We start from the raw sequence: 20,747 nt of genomic DNA, 5'->3' as shown, positions 1-20,747 counted from the left end.
TTTAGACCTAGGGCATTAAGCTATACCAACTTCTCTTTGTCATTTTTGGAATAAATTCATTCACCCAACCAGTATCCAAGGGGAATAGTTTATCTTGATAACAGATGTTATTTTTTTTCTTCAGTATGGAGTACATAGCCCCAGGTCATAGAGTATTATAAATCATCTTGTAAAGAAATGATGTTCAAGAAGACAATTTTTATCTTTGTTAATAATAAAAAGCTATATTATATATACAAATAACTACTATCGTTATTGAACACATTATGTTCTAGAGACAGGAACATGTGATTTACATATGTTATTTCTGTTATTAAAACGTTTACCTCCGAGGATACATGACTTGGGCAAAATCAAACAATTAAAAAGTGTTAGACTCAAATTTGAATTCCAGAATTCTTGATTTTTCACATCGTGCTAAATCCAGGTTGTGGCAATTTTCCTTTGTCTACAGTCTGTGTCAGCCCATTGTCAAGATGCAAACACACCCATATATTTGTTCCTGCACCAGTCTTATTTAGGCCTAGGAAAGAATCTCAGTGTGGCCATTATCAGAAGCAAAGAGAAGCTACTACAGTGGGGCCTTGACTTACGAGTTTAATTCGTTCCGTGGCGGAGCTCGTAACTCAAATTACTAGTATGTCAAATCAAAAGTGAACGAGTGAGACACGTGATGCTGGGCTGATGTTGTGGCGTTCACTGTGACATTTCGCTCTGTCAACTAGCGGTGGGGTATCTGAATCTGGCTCGTAACCCGAATTTTAGCTCGCAACTCAAAGCAAAAAATCGGCCGAGAGATGGCTCGTATCTCGAAAAAACTCGTTAGTCGGGACACTCGTAAGTCAAGGCCCCACTGTACTTAATAAATACTTCTGTGAAAGACTCTCTGGTTCATAGTCTCATATGAGCAGTTTCATTTGATCCCTATCAACAATCTTGCCTTATATGTATGGTTGCTGCTACTGAGGGGATAAGTAACTTGCCCAAGATCACACAGCTTTTAGATGGCAGAGCATGAATAGGTCTGATTTAGAGGAGAGCTTGTCTTTGATCCCAATTGCCAGTGGATGGTCTGCCTATTGTTAAAGGTGACATGAATTATATTTGTGCCTGTTATTTACCAGTATCCTCAACTCTCTGAAGGTACATTTCTTGCAGACTTTATGTTTTTCTCCTCCTTACCTGCGGCTAAGTTCTCTCTTTTTAAAAGCTCACTTCTTTACTAAAAGGCCAATCAGATGACGGACTATAAAAAAATCACAAAGGCTAAAGCTTTTGTTCTCTGCACTGCCTGTCTTAACAGTGCCTGGGGGTGATATATCTTTGAAGAAACAAGTTTCTGGTAAGTAATTGGTATTTTTTGGTTTTGATTTGTTTGGTTTGCCTGTAAGTAAATACTGCTTTCTGGTTTTGTTCTTCTTTTGGCTACATTTTTTTTTTTTTAGAGATGCATTATCTCACTGAAAATTGAAGATGTTTGTAAAAATATGAGATGTCGTATCTGTATTTACTCTTTGATAATCAAAGCCCACCTTGCCTGTAAAATTGGTAATTATTTTTTCACACTTATTTACTTCATACCCACTAGGTCCTGTTACAGAAGTAAAAACTGACATATATGTCACCAGCTTTGGACCTGTTTCTGATGTTGAAATGGTAGGTAGTTAAGAAAATTTAATGCACTTCTTGAGATTTGAAGAAAAGAAACAGAAAAGAGGGCAATTAATATGTATTTTGCTGTCAATCACACAAAGTTAGAGCTAGAAAGTCAAAGAACAGCCTAATTAGGCTCAGAAGTTTATAAGAAGTAAGACATTGAATTTGCATTTTAGCTCTAACATTGGAGTTTTTGGCTTGGAGTCATTTTCAACAAAGAAAAGAACTTTCCTGTTACTGGTCTCCGTGACACAACCTTGTACGTAGTATTCTTTTCCCTTAGAAAATTTTTGAAGGGGAGAAAAGTAGTGATTGCAATTGTTTTTGGTATGAAACTTTATATTGTAGTCCTGATTGCATTTAGTGTTCCATGTTGGCTCAATGGCTCATTCCCCATCCCCACCCGCCCCTCCTCTCCCTTGCTTTCTCTCATGTTTAAGGAACTTAGAACACCAAGCACTGGTCAAGATGAATTCATCCATTCAATTGTGCTAATATTAAATATGTTTTGTTTCAAGGTCAAACATTTTGACCACTTAACTTTTTTACTTGACTCTGGGGCTCCTGGACTAATTTTAACCAGTTAACTGCCAAGCGTCCGAAACAGAAACCAGCTTCACATGCCACGATATTTTGAATTTAATTAAAAAATTAATTTGCAATGAATAGTATAAAAATAAATATATTACTCACAATTCGGGTGTGCTTGAACATTTTCAGTTGCAAATTCTTACAAAAAATGATTTTTAAAGCATCTATAGATGCTTATGGTATACAAAGGGTTAATAAATTTTATGAGCATAAAGTTTATTCATATATTTTAATTTGTCTTAAAGACATGCTGACAATTTTATGGTTCATTGTGCAATGATATTTGTTACACAGTCACTAATTTTGCTACCTGGTCTAAAGTAAAGTGCAACTATAATTACCTGGTGCTGGCAGTTTTATTATATTTACTAGAGGCCCAGTGCATGAAATTTGTGCAAGGAGCTCAGCCCTTGCAGCCCCGGCTTCATCGGGAAGGTCATTTGGCTGTCTGGTCTAATTAGCATATTATACTTTTATTATTATAGGTTATTATTTTTAAAAAATATTTTTATTGATTTTTTAGAGAGAGAGGAAGGGAGAAGGAGAGAGAGAATCATGATGTGAGAGTGGAACATTGATAGGTTATCTCCTGCTCACCTCCTACTGGAGATGGAGCCCACAACCTGGGTATGTACCCTGACTGGGAATTAACCCCCAACCTTCAGTGCATAGGATAATGCTCAACCAAGTGAGCCACACCAACCAGGGCTATAGTTATTATTTGTGAATGATTAATATGTATGGTAATTTATCTAATAAATGTATGGATACTAGTATAACATGCTTTAATTGTCGAAAATCTTTTTGTTCCATTGATTTAAGGAAGTTTCTGCTGCTATTAATTTAGTTTTTATTTGGGCAGTCTTTTATATGAGTGGGAAAGAGACTAGAATTTAATTCATTTTTTTGTATGTTTATGTGTAATCATCTGTTATTTGAATATGTCACAAACTACTTTTCTTAGGAATACACAATGGATGTGTTCTTCAGACAGACATGGATTGACAAAAGACTAAAATATGATGGTCCCATTGAAATTTTGAGATTGAACAACATGATGGTAACAAAAGTATGGACTCCTGATACTTTCTTCAGGAATGGAAAGAAGTCTGTCTCACATAATATGACAGCCCCAAATAAGCTTTTTAGAATTATGAGAAACGGCACTATTTTATACACAATGAGGTAGTCTTTTTTTTCCTTATTCCCTTTTTATCTTTATTCTCCCTCATTTTCCTTCTTGCCTGTCTGCCTTCCTTTCTTCCTTCATTCCTTCCTTCCTTTTAAGATTCTATAATTTTTTTTAGAGAGAAAAAAATTATTCTAATTGTATTTTCCATCATAGACTCACCATAAGTGCGGAGTGTCCCATGAGATTGGTGGATTTCCCCATGGATGGTCATGCATGCCCTTTGAAATTTGGGAGTTGTAAGTTATAATAAAAATTTTGTTAGTGTTAATCATTATCTCATGTAAGCTGATAGCTATATATTTGCATAATTTTACATAATCCTATATTTAAATTTTTGTCCATGACAACAACTGTACAAAATTTGACTTTTAGGAGACTGTTTGTTATCTAATATATTTAAGTAAAGAAGTCAAAACAATCATCTTTCCCCCCAAAACCAAAACCTTATTTCTGCAGATAGCCTAGGTAGACTGGCTGTGTCATAAATAACGGATTAATGGTTAGTGTGAAATTTAGGCCTCTGAACTCCTTGTGTTGGTGGTGTAACAAAACAAGTCATAAACTATTTTGTTTGTTTTGTTTTGTTCTGTTACAAGCAGAGTCCTTTATGGCAGACTTGAAAAGAAAAAGGCCAAAGATGGGTCAGGGCTTTTTGACATGACATAGGTTAGAAAAATATAAGCAGCATTGTTAGTTTCAAAGTGGCTGAAGCATGACAAAAAGTATAGTAGGAGATTGGTCTGATTTGTAGGCAAGGCCAAGAAATATAGTGCCTTTGGAGGGCTTAACTAAGGGATGTGGTGTTCTTTGACTAACATTTCACAATTTCACTTTAGCTTTTCTATGGAGAATGATTGTAGAGAGGCCAGAGAATAAAAGCAGAGAAAATTTGGAGGCTATTGTTTTAGTATAATCAAAGATTGAGATGGCTTAGAATCAGATGGTACTAGAGGAAAAGGTGTGAGATCAATGGATTTGGGATATATTGTGGAAGCAAAAGCAAGAGGATGAATAGGAAAGAATATAGAATTCTTTTCCCCTAAGTTCCCTTCTCTGAAATGGCAGCAAAATTTGACTGCCTCTTCTAATGTTTGCCTCAAATATTTGATTTAATCAGAATTTGCCAAAAATAGATGCTGGTTTTTACTATTGCTTCAGATTCTTAGTCGCACTGATTGTGAAACTTGCCTGCTGTTATCATTGCTCATTGCTTAACTTAATAAGAATCAGCAGTCACCATTCTTTTTATAACCTCTGGTAAGCACAATAGTCAGTGGATGAACTTGAAGCTAAAGATACTCGCTTGCTCCCTGACCAGTAACTCGGTGAAAGAAGATGAAAACAGAAAAATACATAGACAGACAAGTTGTTCTAACTGGGGCCAGAATTAAAATTCATTTGAGCTATAGTAATTTATATTTCACCCAGATAGTTCTTATCTAGGGTTTTATCTTTTCCGCCCAATTCCACCACTCCACTCCTCCCCGCCGCTCCCCGCCCCCCCCCCGGGGGTTCTCATAGAAAGTACTCTTCAGAGTGACTTGAACATAGCTAGTAATCGATAAAGACATGCACAAAATAAAGAAATTACTCCTTGGAAGTTGATTTTTTCAGATTTGGAATTAAAAAGAGAGATACAGCTTTTGATTACCTTCACCCATTTCATGCACCCCCCCCCCCCCAACCTGGCTTCAAATATTAAATCATTAAGAAAAAGATTAGTCTAGCAAGGTAGGCTAGCCCAGAGAAGGCTACCTGATTTAAAATATCAGGGGCAGGAACATAGTATTTGGGCACTTGTAATGTCTGAGTAAGCATGAATACACTCCAGGAGATCAATATTGAGACATGACTATATACTGCTAAATGACAGCACAGGCCTCATAGTTTGTTTTGCCAAGTCCTTTGTAAAGATAGTTTCCCTAGGTATCAACTCCTTTTGTAGAATTAAACAATTCCTCCGAGGACCTACTGTGCTCTAGCCATTTTAGGAAGGTTTGTGGAGCGTAGTACACAATTTATCTTGGTTCTTTTGAACTTACTTGTGTGTGAGCCAGGCTTTCTGTTCTGGGCAGACTGGTAAGCAAGCAGCTGGTCTCCATTTACATTGAACATCGAATAATAGAAAATGAGCTTAAATTGCTGCTGGGAGGGATTTGTTGAAGATGGAAGGAAAAATGTCCTGATTGTAAGAGTTTAAAGGTAGTGGAGCTGGTTGTGTAATTATATTCCCTGAAGAGCTTTACAAACCGCATGGCCAGACAGCATGGGTATTGCCCAAAGGCAGAGTCTGGAATAGGTGCCTCCTGGAGAGCTCTCCCAACAGTAGTGTTTATTTTGTTTTTGTTGTATTATTACAGGCAGCCTTTCATACGTATCTAATTGGCAGAGTTGTATTAGGACAGAAGAGTTAATATTGGTCAAGCATTGGAAGTGAATTGGAATGGAAAGAAGTAGCAATTTGGCTGCTTTTTGGGGGCGTTTATTATTTCTGCTTTTCAACTGCTTATTAGTAGGGAAACATATCCAAGTGCATTGATGCAGATATAGCATTATAGTTGCTTTAGTTTTAGTCTCTCCTCCTTCAATTTCTTTGGCATAAAATAAATATGCAGAAGCTATTTATTTAATATCTACAGTGTTCTAAATCTTAAACGTGTTTAAGTAAGTCATAATGACTGTTGTTTTTCATTTATTCCATCTTTCTTGAACAAGTGTAATATTCTTAAAGCGTGTTCACCATCAATCAGTGCTGAGGAGAAAGGAGTACGGACTCTAATCACATTCTGTGCTCTTATTCAGATGCGTACCCGAAGAGTGAGATGATTTATACCTGGACAAAAGGTCCCGAGAAATCAGTAGAAGTCCCCAAGGAATCTTCCAGCTTAGTTCAGTATGACTTGATTGGGCAAACCGTATCAAGTGAAACCATCAAATCCATTACGGGTGAGATCTTTTAACAATTAAAGTTAATAGCAATGGAGTTTTGTCCTAGCTTTTTAATGGAAATATCTAGTGGGTTTTTTTTGGGGGGGGGAGGGGACAACAAAAATATTCTAGGAATAGAGTTGAGGCATAAATCATAGTTCAGAATTTTTAAATTTATATTTTTAGTTTAAAATAAATTCTGAGTTATTGAGATGTAAGTTGATTTTCTTATTCAGAAATAAAAGCCAGTAATCAGTTATATTAACACTATTTTCAACAGAATTCTGAGACAGGAATCCTGACTCCTGATGTTTGGACACTGGCTTTTCCTGTTTTATTGATACTTTTCTAAAATCTTTTTTTTATCTTGCCCAATTTTGTGGTGCTGCTTTCCCTCTCTTTACCAAAGTAAAAGCAAAATATAAAGCTTAGTTACAAAATACATTGAGGGTATATGTTAAAGATGTCACATGGGTAGATGGATGATTATTCTCAGTGATTCTTGGTCTGTATTTGCTTTTAAAATGTAAATGGAAAGAATCATAAGATTTTGTCTTTATATTTAATGGGAAAAATTGCCTGATTATTGCTTGTTCTGAAACTATTTCTTACATGCACATATTGCCAGGAAAAAGTATTTTTGAAAACATTTATTTTCTAGCCTGCAAGTGGAATTGAAAACAAGTGAGATTTGAGAATTCTGAATCTTTGGTTTCACAGTTTGAGAATGAGGCTACTGACTCCTAAGTCTCTCTTAATATGTTCCTCTTAGATGTAACATTAAAAAATTTATCAACTCAAGAAATCTTATGGTTTGTTTTCCTTATTAGCTTTTTAGATTTTTGTCTAAATGTCAATAAAATATTCCTGAACTTGGGAATGTTATATATGGCTCTATGTTATCTATGTCTCTTTATCCATATATGTATACATATGTATAACATTGAGAAATACAGTTCTTTCCTAAAACTAAGGCAATAAAGCAGCATACTAGTATGCATATATAAAATGTTTATCTGTGTATTTAAATTATTTTTAAATTTAAGGTTTAGGTGTATGTATTTTCATTTTCCAGTGATTTAAAGTTAGGTCTAAATTTTCTCTAAAGATGTTGGAAATGAAATCTAATTGCTTTCATAGTACTAGGCCTTTAAAATAGAAAGCAATATAAGAAATTTTTGAAAGTTATAGCTTACTTTCTTAAATTGCTTAATCACCATGTAGAACAAAAGTGCTTTTCTACGTAATGATATACAATATAGTCCCCCACCCCCAAGTTAAGAACTGTATATTTCTCCATGTTTGTTTGCTGTGCACAACAGATTTTTTTTTTTTTTTTTTGCCTAGAATGCTTTTTGTTAGTCTAAAATATGGTTTGGAAGCCATTGAATAGCTGCAGGACCAATAATACATTTTCATTATGTTTTATTTGTAGGTGAATATGTTGTTATGACGGTATACTTCCACCTCAGACGAAAGATGGGTTATTTTATGATTCAGACGTACATTCCATGTATTATGACAGTGATTCTTTCACAAGTTTCATTCTGGATAAATAAGGAATCCGTTCCAGCTAGGACTGTATTTGGTAATTGAAATTCATTTCTTGTGTATTTTTATTCATATTATATTTGCTCATGATTTCACGGGAATGGCTTTTAGATATAATTTCTAAGAAAATATTAAACAGTAATATATCAGACTGTGCTGAGTAAAGAATCATATAAGCTTTCATTTCTTAACCAGACAAGACAAAGTAATAAGGCTTGAGGGGATATAGGCAGTTCATCCCTTTCTTTGGGGCCCATCAGTTTTCCCTTATTGAGAGCAGGAAAGTGAAGAGTGTGAATCTGGATATAGTTTCACTTTTGGTGGTATTCTTGGGCTCCTAGCCTAATGCTACGTAATTGAATTAAAATTATATATAGGTGTTAAAATGAAATGCACTGGGAGCTTAAAATAAAACAAAAGTCATGGCTGAATGAATATGAAAGTCTAGAATCATTTGCCTTTTAATGAAGAGGAACAAAATGCAAAGGGTTTAGATGCGTTGAGTTGGGAGGTATATGCTTAGGTTATTAGTTCATTGTTACCTATCTACATTTTTTTAAACAGAACATTTTTTTTTTTTGTTTTTAAGGTGGCTTTTTATATATTATATTCTAAACTATATGAAGTCCAGAATATAGGAGTTTTAAACTTTATAGCTGTTAAATAAATCTTTTATATATCAGCCATGCTTTTAAATAAAATTAGTTATGCTATTAGTTATGCTACCTGATTAAATATATTTCTTCATTATTTTCCTGTTGATTGTGAGTAGTGGAAGCATTCAATAGTGATATTAGAAGGAAAAAAAAAATCAGAATTTCTCTGGAATGGAAGAACAGTTCTCACAAGAGATACCAATCTCCCCCTGCCTTTTCTACTTGGTAGAGCCAAAGCCCTGATGTAATAGCCTTTCTCACTGAGAGCTGAAGGGATGCTGGTGAGAAGGAGCTAGGGAGGGGCCTGGGAGCTTTTCATCCCACTTCCCCATCCTGTAGAAAACAAATGATGAGGAGTCATAGTTTCTTCAGTGGACTTGACTATGGGGATTTTCCATAGGCAGCCCCCACCCACCCACACACCTTTAATCTTAGAAAAGGCATTGAAATCTTACTGGGGAAACTCCCAGAAGGGTTGATGGGGGCCAGGGTGTGACCTTAGGAAGGCAGCCAGCTTGTATAATAGCACAAGATACGTAGAGTTGTGAGAATTAAAGAGTAAACTGCACATTGCAAGCATTGAATACATTTAAACTATTAAAAATAGGTGTGGAGCATTATGCTAAGCGAAATAAGCCAGTCAGAGAAAGATAAATATCACATGATCTCACTCATTTGTGGAATATAATGAACAACATAAACTGATGAACAAAAACAGATTCAGAGACAGAGAAGCATCGATCAGATCATCAAACCTGAGAGGGAAGGTAGGGGAGGGTGGGGCCAGGGGGAGAGATCAACCAAAGGACTTGTATGCATGCATTTAAGCCTAACCAATGGACACAGACACCAGGGGGTGAGGGCATGGGTGGGGAGGGGTGGGCGGCAATAGGGGGATAAGGACACATATGTAATACCTTAATCAATAAAGAAAAAAATAGGTGTGGAAGAGAGAAAGCAACAAATCTAAGTTTGGGACTACAATAGTAGTCCAAACTGCAACCTGCCACTTATTTTCTCCACCCATAAAATTGTGACAATACATCTCTTCTTCACAGACTAATGAGAATTTAGATTTACATGCAGTGCTCATTATATACAGGGTGTATGGAGCCCTTAGAACATCTTAGTTACTCTCTCCCATACTTCTCTTATGTAGGGGAGGTTAATTTTGTTCTGACTTGATTTCCTTGACTTTTAATTGTTTTTTAAAGAAAACATTGTTCTGTTGTGTATCAACAGGCACTCTGCTAAGTTATCTCATTTATTTCGTTTAGTGCTCATACTAACCGGACAGGCCGCCTGACCTGGTAGGAAGGATGTGAAGCTGATCACCATATCTGTCCCTTCACTTATCCTAGTATAAATAATATTAACATTTCAGGAACTGTCATCATTAAAAATCAAATCACTTGTGCACATAGTATTCTCATTTTTTATGGTCCTAAAGAATTTCTAGAACAGAAAGACTGACCCATTATTGGTGCCTCTGATGAAGAGGCCATGGTGTCATAGGGCAGACTCTCTGGTTCCAGAAGCCTAGCTTCTAACCCCACGGTCTACCACGGATTAGCTGTGATCCTTCAATGAGTTACTTCTGCCTGTTTCCTCATGTGTCAAAGCAGGATGAGATCCCGAGGGCTGCCATGTGGATTAAATGAGTTAATTTGGATAAAGCACTTGGAACAGTGCCTACCTGACAGTAAATATTATTTGAGTATCATTTATTATTATGGCAACCATGCTGCCACCTGCCTCATTTGAGAATCACAACTTGACGCTATAATGTGAAGGTTCTCTGTATGTCATTGTTAGTGTTTGATAAGTTTTGAAAGTTTTCTTGGTTGGCTACAAACTGGTAGCCACTGTTCTGTTCAGTATATCCCCAAGTCATAAAAACGTTCAGTGCTGTGGGGAGTGATAGCATTGGTCACAGCTGCACCCACCCAGCATTTCCTCTCCAGAGAAGACCCTGTAAGGAAATTAATTAGCATACAGTAAAGATAATGGCAATTCTATTAATAATGACTATAAGATTTGCCATATGCTGATAGGAGACATCTTATTTCATCTTCACAATAACTCAGTGAGTAGGCTATATTAATATTTATGAATAAGAAAAATGACTCAGAGCGATGAAGAAACTTTCATGAAGTCATATACTTAAAAGTGATGGACCCAAGACAATTTCTCTGCCATTTCTACTCTGACATTCTCCCTTTACAGGGGGTAGGTAAAGCTGAGCACCAAATTAGTCCCTTAACGTCTCCTAGTAAAAATAATACTAATATTTCAGGAACTATCATTGTGGCTTGTGGAAAATTCCAGAGCTTCTGAGTGGAGATTGTATGGATATGAGCTGAAAATACTTTGTGGGTAGCCTTTTCAACTTAATATGTGACATTTGCCTCTGTCTTATGCTCATGTGCCAAGATATTTTTTGGTTTTGATTGACCAGCTAAATTATGCCCAACAAGTATGTCCTCAAAAACCTAAGATATGTCAAAATGGTAATAATTAGACTATTCATTGAGGCTCTGGGATGGTATTTTTCTAAGAAAGTTAAGTTTTAAGTATTGAGGGGCATTAGCAATGTATTTCATTTGAGAGTTAGGTAAAAAATTCCAGGCTTGTATTTATCTTCCCTGATTCTTATTTTCCTTTTTGCTCAAGAAGAGAATTTGCTGGGTCAGGTATTCATTAGAGATAATTCAAAAACAAAACACACACACACACACACACACACACACAAAACCAATCCGTGTAAATATGAGAAGTACAGTGAGCTAAATCTCTCCAAAGGCCTTCTATCTCCAAAGTTGTATGCCTTTAAGTTTTCTAATTATTCCAGTATAGTAAAACATTAAACCTGGATAAATGCCAACTGGCATATCTAAGTCATTACCAGTTCATTTTTCTAGGAGTGAGCAGCCAGAATTTTGCTCTTGGGTATAGCCTTAGCCTACTCACACACGTCTTCTCCCAGCTCCTGAACCAGCCAATGCAGTGCATATTCAGCATTCTAAAAACGGACTGGCATCAATACTTGAATGTGTCAAAAATATTCTATGGTTATTGAAATGTTTTCAAGGGTAAATGCCAGCTAAGCCATTGAAACAGATGCACTGTCTTTCTAGATACAGCAAAAGCATGGCTTCTGAGCTGAAGGGTTGGCTTCTGCTTCTTATTCTGTTGGTGTTTATTTAACCAAATGCTTCACCTAAGGCAGGTGGAAGAAGCACATCCCTATCATGCTGGGAGTTCTTTAAATTTGAACTTCTGGCAGAGAGAACTTTTTAATATCTAAAGAGATGGACACTTCAAATATTTAGCCAATTGTTTATGCCAATCACTATCCTAATTTTGGCACCAGTCATAAAATATGAGCCATACTATTTGGAGGGCTACTCCACAAACTTTAAAATCAAGTTGACTCGAAATAATGAAATAGAATTAGAAAGTGGCCACATATCCAACATTTTTTTTTGCATTGATGGCCATAGTATCATTTAACATCCTGAACTTGATGGTTTACCCCTTAACAATCAGAAAGTAATTTTTCAATTCATGGCTCAATAATTGCATTAGTATTCTGCTTGCTCAACATTAATAAGGTAATTTCTTCCTACGACAGCAGGAGAAGAAGAGCGCTACTTTTGGTCCTCAGGATAAATTGTTTTATCCCTTCTCCCCACCCCACCCCGAAAAAAATGTTCAAAGCAACATGAGGAATTCTAAGTTGCTTATATTCAATTTTATTGTTTAGGGTCTTTTTGTTGTTGTTGTTGTTACATTATGATCTCTGTAGAATTTTATGAGTTCTGGGTAGTATTCTTATTAAGCTGTACTCTTCATATTTTATTTTCTACTGCTTTCAGCATAATTTCTATGATGTTAGAGGAAATATACCTAAGAAAGTTGTCGAATTTTCTTGAACACTTAATAGGCCATTAAACTTAAAGTATTATGAATAAGAAGATAAATTAATTTATTTTTAAACTTTGTAGCTAAAATTTTTCAAAACTAATTTAGGATTTATTCAATGCATCTCCCAGCCAGCATGGAAATGATGCCATTTTCCTGAGATTTAAAAAGGAGGCCTTAACTTTGTAAGGTCATTTTCTGAAACAAACTCCAGTAATTTCATATTGCATTTTCATAGAGATTTATGTTTGACCAAAAAAATATTTTAAAATCTATTTTATACTAATAAAGTGCTAAAAATAACACAAAATGTTTTTTAAAAGGGAATACAACCAAATTCTCCAATTCCATTCACTATATAGTTTATGGATTGTTTTAAGATCTATAGCTCGTACACTGCACAGTGTTCTAATTTTTCATGTTCTAAACATTGACAATCCAGAAGGGACTGGAGAGAAAATGGATTGGTGAGGAGCTGAAAAAAAATGAGCTTTTATTTACTGTGCATTTATCATGTGCTTGGCGCTATGATATATATTATGGTAAATTCTGGAGCAATATTAGACACGTTTGCTCTCACAGAGGCTACATCCAATAAAGTTGGAACAACTAAGAAACAATACAAGGCAGGTATAATTAAATGCTGATCTGAGAAGACAAGATAATTTCTCCCCAAATAAAAATACTGTTATTCCTTTATTGTTGTATGAGGCTCATAATCTCTTCAGTCTAACATATATAGTTTGGCTTTCAGCAAGGATAGGCATGGATTGAAATATATAGTTTAGATGCCTCCATCATCATCATTGTTGTCATCATTATCATCATCCCCAAACAACTAGGCGTGTCAATTATGAAGCAATTATACACAATATATAGAATGGGTTTAGTAAATCCCCAGAGAAATATCCAAGCTTAACTAGATAATACAGGTTAGATATAAAGATAGACAATGATAAAGAAAGGGACAACTACTGTACAAATACTAACATCCTTAAATAATTCATTTCTCTATAGTTTCAGTGGCAAGCAGAATTTTTCCATTGAGAATAGGGACTAACCTTTTTCCAGATTGAGGAAAAGGCTCTTCTGGGGGTGATATTCTTTAGGAGCCTACTGATGAAAGGGAAGTACCTCTATTCTTGTTGTAAATATTTTCCTCCCAATCATAAAGTGGTGGGTGGTAGATGTTTAATATTTTTAATACCAAAATGTTCTATAAATCTATTTGTTCAGGAATATACATCTATTGTTTTATATAAATTGTCTTTCACAACTAGTAAATTTATTATTTTAATTCAATAGGTAATATTTAGTTAAAGATGATAAGAATCTACAATTTGTGTTTTTTTCTGGTAGTGAGTCTCAGTAGCAATGGACCATGCCTACCACAAAAAAATGCCCCAATATTCCATGCTACCAACTTGCTACTCCTGGTTGAGAATCAGTGCTTCAATGAGTAGCACTTCCTAGTAGGTGTGTGTGTGGAGTTTCTCAGGTATGTTGGCTCAGATACAATATTACACTAGGTGCCTTATATACTTTTAATCAATATGGCAGACCCAATAGGTTGGTATCAAGTGAGTTTTCATAACTTAATCAAAGGCACACTGAGCCAACAATGGAAAAGCCCATTCTAATTCCATTGAACCACTAGGCTTAGTCTCTTCCATCAAAGATGATTCGGTTTGAATTATAAAGTTTGTTACCCCACCACCCACCCCACCCTCCTTGTTCTGTTTGTTTTTGCAGAGAAGTAATGGTGAAGTATTTTGTCTCTTTGCTCTTTTGCTTTAAAGGAATCACCACAGTCCTCACCATGACCACACTGAGCATCAGTGCACGGCATTCTTTGCCCAAAGTGTCCTATGCCACTGCCATGGATTGGTTCATAGCTGTCTGCTTTGCTTTTGTATTTTCCGCCCTTATTGAGTTTGCTGCTGTCAATTATTTTACCAATATTCAAATAGAAAAAGCCAAAAAGAAGACATCGAAAGCTCTCCAGGAAATGACAGCTGCTCCATTGCTGAGAGCAATGCACCCTGAAACACCCCTGCAGGTATTTGACTCAATTTCCTTCAATTTAAGATTTGAGTTTCTTGGTTACATTTACATTGCGGGGGTGGGGGTGGGGGTGGGGATGAAAACTTGAAATACCAGTGACAATTTGTAAGACATTTAAAAATCCAGGAAAATATGAAGGGATAATTATAAATTTAAATTTTATAATTATGATTAATGACTTAAAGATTAAATAGCTTTGGAAGAGCCAGATGGTGCTGGTTGTTTGAAAGTTCTTTTCAACATTAAACGTTTTTCAGAGAAAGGGGCAGCATCTTCTGTATACTATTAAGAGGAACCTGCGCTTATCTTTGACTGGGTTGGAAATGTGCTTTGAACAGAGTCCACTGAACAGAGTAAAGCAGTGGTTCTGAACATGTGAGAACTATCCCATGGGGCTGGGCAGGGCCTGTGCCCTTGTATTACATAAGGAAATAAAACCTATAAATAGGAAGACCTAGAGTTGTAGTTGATGTACATTGAAGATTGAGAAATCTTCTTGTCAAGGGACAGAGCCAAAGGATGTGGAAACAAACAAGAGCTACTGTAATTCACATTGGACATTTACGTGATTAAAAAAACACAAAAAAAAACCTTAAAGTGATGTTTTCCTTACGGACTCCAGTTGTACAAACAGCAAGATCATCATGAAAGTAAGAAAGCAAACAGGAAGCCTCCCACCTCCCCTTCCCCATTCTCTTCACCCTCCCCTCCCCCTCTTTCTGGGATGTTCTGCTCTCCTTCTTTCACTCTCACTCATTCAGCTTCTTTCTTGGATCAGCAGTGTCTGTGGTCATTTATACACAGCTTTATTGTCGTTGCCACAAATGGTAGCCTAAAACTCCTTTTGTTTGTATGTGCCCAAATCCAAATGTATATAAATCATCAACTTTATTCTCTGTAGGTAATAACTCATTCTCTTACTTGCTCATTCATTCTTTCTCCCCCCACCCCCTATTCATTTAACAAATAGACATTTCATACCAATGATGTACCAGACCCTGTTGATGGTCTGAGAATCAAAAATATACACTCCCCACCCCCAATACAATATCCTACACTACGGAGTTGACATGTAAGTATGTAAGACAAAGAAAAGGAGACATGATATTTTAAAATGATAAATAATAAAGCACTCGGAGTGTTAGCTGATAGTAGTGCTGAGACACTCTGAAGGAATACTGGGGTAGTATGAGGAGGAGGGGATTTTGTTCAGCATACAGGTGATCAGGAAGTAAGTCCTCCGAGAGAAGACGGCAGTTTAACAAATTAGGTTTGGTGTTCACTCGGGCAGGGATTAACTGTTGGGTCCTACAGTTTATAACTCTGCCCCTAGAAGGCCCTGGGTGCTGGTTCTTCTAGAATGGCATGTGAGCTGGTAGGAAAATTACTACCATCCCATTGAGAAAGTTTGGGTAGCTTATTTACATTTTCTTCCAAAGAAATTCATTTCATCAAGATTTTCAAAATTATTACAATGGATTTTGTATACTATTTTCAGTTAAAAACCCTGATTATTCTCTTTCCCATTCCCCGTAGGTAGCCCTCTCTGCCTTTTACTCTTATTTGCTTTCCTTTGTTGATTTGAGATCTTGGTAGAATAATTCTATTTACTGTTCCTTATTTATTTATTTATTGTCTAAAGTTCTACATATGTCTCTGCCTTCCCCCCCTCCATTGACCCACCCCCCAACCATTCCCACCCCGGGCAGGCTCCCACCGCCCCAGTGTCTGTGCCCATTGGTTATGCTAATATGCATGCATACAAGTCCTCTGATTGCTCTCTAACCTCCCCTCCCCCCACCATTTGTCTCTGAATCTATTCTTGTTTATCAAATCATGTTGATCAGTATGTCCCACATATGAGTGAGATCACCCTTTTTAAAACATATCAATTCTTGGATATATTTATTTGTTTAATTTCAAGTTAATTCTGTTAACTCTTTTACCTAGCTTCTTGAGTTTAATTCTCACTTATTTTCATGGCTTTTTATTTAATAATAAAGTTTCTCTTATTACAATGAGATTTCCTTTGGATATAGTTTTGACCATACTCATAACTTTCTATATTGTCATAATTATTTGCGAAATATTCTTCAATTATGTTAATGGTTTTCTCTATAAGCTAAGAATTATTGGGAAGAAAATATTAAAGTTTCCAAATGGGATTTTGTTTGTTTATTTAGCTCCCTGTTTATTTTTAGCTCAGAGATGTTACCTGTGTAGATTTGAATGTTGTTGATATTTTTGTTACCCCCTGAGTTATGCTGAAAGCTTATAAATGTTTAATGGCAATTTGAAAGTTAATTTTAGTTATTAAATCAATTTTACTTAAAACATCATTATATCACCCTCTTAATCAGTTACCGCTTCTTAATCATTCAAATACCAAAAATGATATGAAAAATCTTCTTACTAATATTATGATTATTTATGTTTGTTTTGTATTTTAACTATTTTTGTTTTATACTCTTTGATATGTGACACTCAACATGTAAACATTTATAACTGCTCCATTTCTATATTAGTCTATGCATTTAATCATAAAATAACTTTTCCCCCCATATAATGCCTTTAGCTTCTAATTATATTTGGTCTGGTTATAATATTTTAAAACATTATTTCTTAATATTAAGGTTTGTAATGTATTTTTATTGTTAAAATTTTCATATTCTTTTGTTTCTCATGTACTTTGGAAGCTATATGTCATCGTTTTATATCACTGGTGGTTAATTTTAAATTTTAGATCAACATATTTCTACTTATGATTTTCTAGTAATGTTGAAATTATAAAGTATACTGACTCTCCCATATAGCTATAAACTCCCTCTTGACCCAGTAGTTGCTCATTTCCAAAGATTCTAAATGTAGAAACATTTTACATATATAATTTTTTCTGTTTATAGTGAGTTGCTATAGTTCTTTTTTCATTTTTGCAAAGTAATGAGACTCCTTGCACTAGTATTAGAGTAGAATATTATAAATACTTAAAAGTGCCACTTAATCAGAATAAAACTATTTTTCAGAATTTCCAAATGTAGGAACAAAACCCATAATATTTTATTTGCTCCTTGTAACGTATCTCTTCACTATAGTAATTGTCACTGCTGGTAAATGCTTGGCTGAGCACATCCAATTGGCTAAGTCTGCTCTGATTTCAGCAACTCCTGTTGACAGCATTGGGTCACGTGCTGTGTGCAAATGGCATATTCAAGATCAAGAAGATGAAATTTGTGAAGGGCATAGAGTCTTAGCATTTAAAAGTTGAAAAGACATTTTATAATAAATGTAGTTAAAATATCCATCGTATGCTTTATGTCCTCTACAAGTGTACTGTATATGTGTGATGACTTAGATCTCCTCAGCAGTTTACTTGGAGAATGTCTGTGTTCTAAAGACAGTGATTAATGGGTTGGCATACCCAACCTCCTGACTCCAGATTGCTGCCAGAGCACAGCTGGCTTTGGAGTGTCAGTTGCCATTGAATGGCTTCAATATTAAGTTCAACTTTTAAGGTTGAGGATATATTAAAATTGAGGGAGAGAGAAGAAAATAAAAGGATAAATAAGGAGGAGGAAATCAAGGGGAAAGGTATGTTAAGAGCAAAATTTTAAAACACTTTAGTGTAAATAAATATTCTGGAATCTTATAAGATTTGGTGTTTCAGTGGAGTTTCTGATCAGATAGGTGAAATTTGCTAATTCAAAGATGTGTTTCAACTTGTATGGCTGTTTGCTTATTTAAATGATGTTTAAAATGTGCTTAAAATCCTCCTCTGTTATTGCCTTCAGAGTCTACATCAGTAGTGGTTTGACTTATTGTTACTATATGGAATCTATAAACTGTTAATGGCCTGGCAGAGGTTTACAGTGACCATTTCTATTCTTTGGGAATTGAAAAGCTTATGGTTTATGGAATATTCATGAAGCAAGGGAAAAAGGCCGATTGGCAGGATCTAATAGCAACTATGGGCAGCTTGAATATGTCTTTGAGCATCTCACGAGGCAAAGGCAGCTGTTCTGTTTTGACTCAGCATCACTCTGATTCTGCCTTTGACTCTGTCCTTTCAATGTTTGAGTTGAGGTCCATTCTTGTGGTTCTATCCTTCCATACCCTTGCTACTTCTTAGAGTGTCTACTGTCTCACTGATGCAGATGATTTGGACTAATAGGGTATTTTGAAAAATAAGTAACAATAAAATAAAAAGGAAGATTTCTTAATCAAATTATAATTTTTTTTTTAAAAATCACTTGAACATAGAGTCTGTGGTCCTTATTCAGTCGGAAAGTATGCATTAGTGTACCTACGTATTGAATCTTGTGGGAAAAAAATAATGATATAATAACTAACATTACTTGAGCTCTTAAATTGTGTTAGGTACTATGTGATATGCTTCAGTATATTGCATAATTTCAAGCTCACAGTAACTATTTTAGAGATGAAGAAACTGAGGCTTGCAGTTAGTTGTTAAGTGACATATTCAGAGATAGTAAACCCAATATTTAAATTAATTCAGCTGTGTGTGAGTACAGAGCTTTTTCTCTGATACTGCATTTTATACTATTTATGTCTATAAAGAAGATATTAATCTATATAATAAAGAGCCAGGGTCGTTACAACCGAAGGCTCGACTGGACAGGAAGTCAGTGCTGGGTTGCCATGGTCGGCGCCGCTGTAGGTGCCTGGACTCAGCACTGACTGCCTCCAGGGCTGCGGATCAGGCCTGCAGAGAGAGAGGCAGGGTCTGATCCATAGCCTCTGTGGCAGTCGTTGATCAGAACTTGCCTCTCTTTCTCTCCCGGCCTGGCCAACAGCCCCGCCTCTATTTCTCCCCAGGCCTCCACCTGGGCTCAGCCCTGCCTTTCTGATCAGGCCCCGTTGATAGGCCCAGAGACACTGACTGGCATAGAAACTGACCAATCAGAACCAAATTGGCCGGCAGAGGAGGGCAGCTGAGGGTGAGATCAGGCCGGCTGGGGAGGGCAGTTAGGGGTGATCAGACAGGCAGAGGCAGTTAGAGGCAATCAGGCTGGCAGGGAAGGGTAGTTGGGGGCGAAATCAGACTGGCAGAGGAGGGCAGTTGGGGGCAAGATCAGACCAGCAGGGGAGGGCAGTTGGGGGCAAAATCAGACTGGCAGGGGAGGGCAGTTAGGGGCAATCAGGCAGGTAGAGGCAGGGGTGATCAGGCCAGCAGGGGAGGACCATTGGGGGCGAGATCAGGATGGCAGGGGAGGGCAGTTGGGGACGAGATCAGACCGGCAAGGGAGGGCAGTTAGGGGTGATCAGGCAGGCAGAGGCAGTTGGGGGTGAGTTCAGCCTGGCAGGGGAGAGCAGTTGGGGGCTCAATCAGGCTGGCAGGGGAGGACAATTAGGGTCAATCAGGCAGACAGGCAGAGAGGTCAGGGGCGATCAGGCATGCAGGCAGTGGGGTTAGGGGCAATCAGGCAGGCAGGCAGGTGAGTGGTTAGGAGCCAGCGGTCCCAGATTGTGAGAGGGGTCCCCGATTGGAGTGGGTGCAGGCTGGCTGAGGGAACTCCCCCCTCCATGCACGAATTTTGTGCATTGGGCCTCTAGTATACATATAAAATGATCAGCTTAACACAGTCTTTTGTTCATATTTCTATGGATCAATAATAATAGTAAAATACTTTGAATGCTTTTTATGTTCCAATAATAAGATCTTTTACTATATATATAACTTAATTCTTAAAACATATCACATATGTTCTATTTTTATCCATGTTTTAGCCAGGGAAGATGTTAATATGTAGGGATGAGGTAGTCTGCCAAAGGTCATCTCTCTGGTAAGTGGCCAGGTCAAGCCAGCAAACCCTATACTTTTAAGCCTCAAGCCTTAATGACTAATTAGAAATGTGAGGTGAGGGAAATGGAGAATGAGATGGATGGGGGTAGCATCATTCACTAGGACAAGAAGGAAAGGAGGCACAATTAATGAAGTAGCGAATTAGTTCAAGTTTAGCTAGGTAGAAAGTTCCACAGTAGAATATTTTCTCCTATCCCAGGATAATAATGGCTACTTTTTAAAACTACAAGTGTATACTTTTCCACTGTTTACCTTTCCTTCCCCATCTACCTAATGGCTTTGCCTCTTTTATTTTTACTGTAATGATTCTTCATTTTAAAGTGTTCATAGATACTTACAAGAATATTTCTAAAATTAAAGAGCT

The 20,747-nt window shown here is 36.6% G+C and overlaps 1 protein-coding gene across 1 annotated transcript in view; it reads left to right on the top strand.

Annotated features, from left to right (window-relative positions):
- Positions 1-20,747, top strand: part of GABRA4 (gamma-aminobutyric acid type A receptor subunit alpha4) — a 68,007-nt gene that overhangs the window by 14,362 nt on the left and 32,898 nt on the right. Inside the window, exons 3-8 of the mRNA XM_036332886.1 lie at positions 1,589-1,656; positions 3,212-3,432; positions 3,593-3,675; positions 6,242-6,385; positions 7,803-7,955; positions 14,298-14,557. Of these exons, the coding sequence (XP_036188779.1) occupies positions 1,589-1,656; positions 3,212-3,432; positions 3,593-3,675; positions 6,242-6,385; positions 7,803-7,955; positions 14,298-14,557 (929 nt within the window). The remainder of the gene's footprint in view (positions 1-1,588; positions 1,657-3,211; positions 3,433-3,592; positions 3,676-6,241; positions 6,386-7,802; positions 7,956-14,297; positions 14,558-20,747) is intronic.

This window comes from Myotis myotis, unplaced genomic scaffold, assembly GCF_014108235.1.
Source record: "Myotis myotis isolate mMyoMyo1 unplaced genomic scaffold, mMyoMyo1.p scaffold_m19_p_1, whole genome shotgun sequence".
Classification (NCBI taxonomy): domain Eukaryota; kingdom Metazoa; phylum Chordata; class Mammalia; order Chiroptera; family Vespertilionidae; genus Myotis; species Myotis myotis.
Note: the sequence above shows the minus strand (reverse complement) of the source record. Positions and strands in the feature narration are given on the sequence as shown.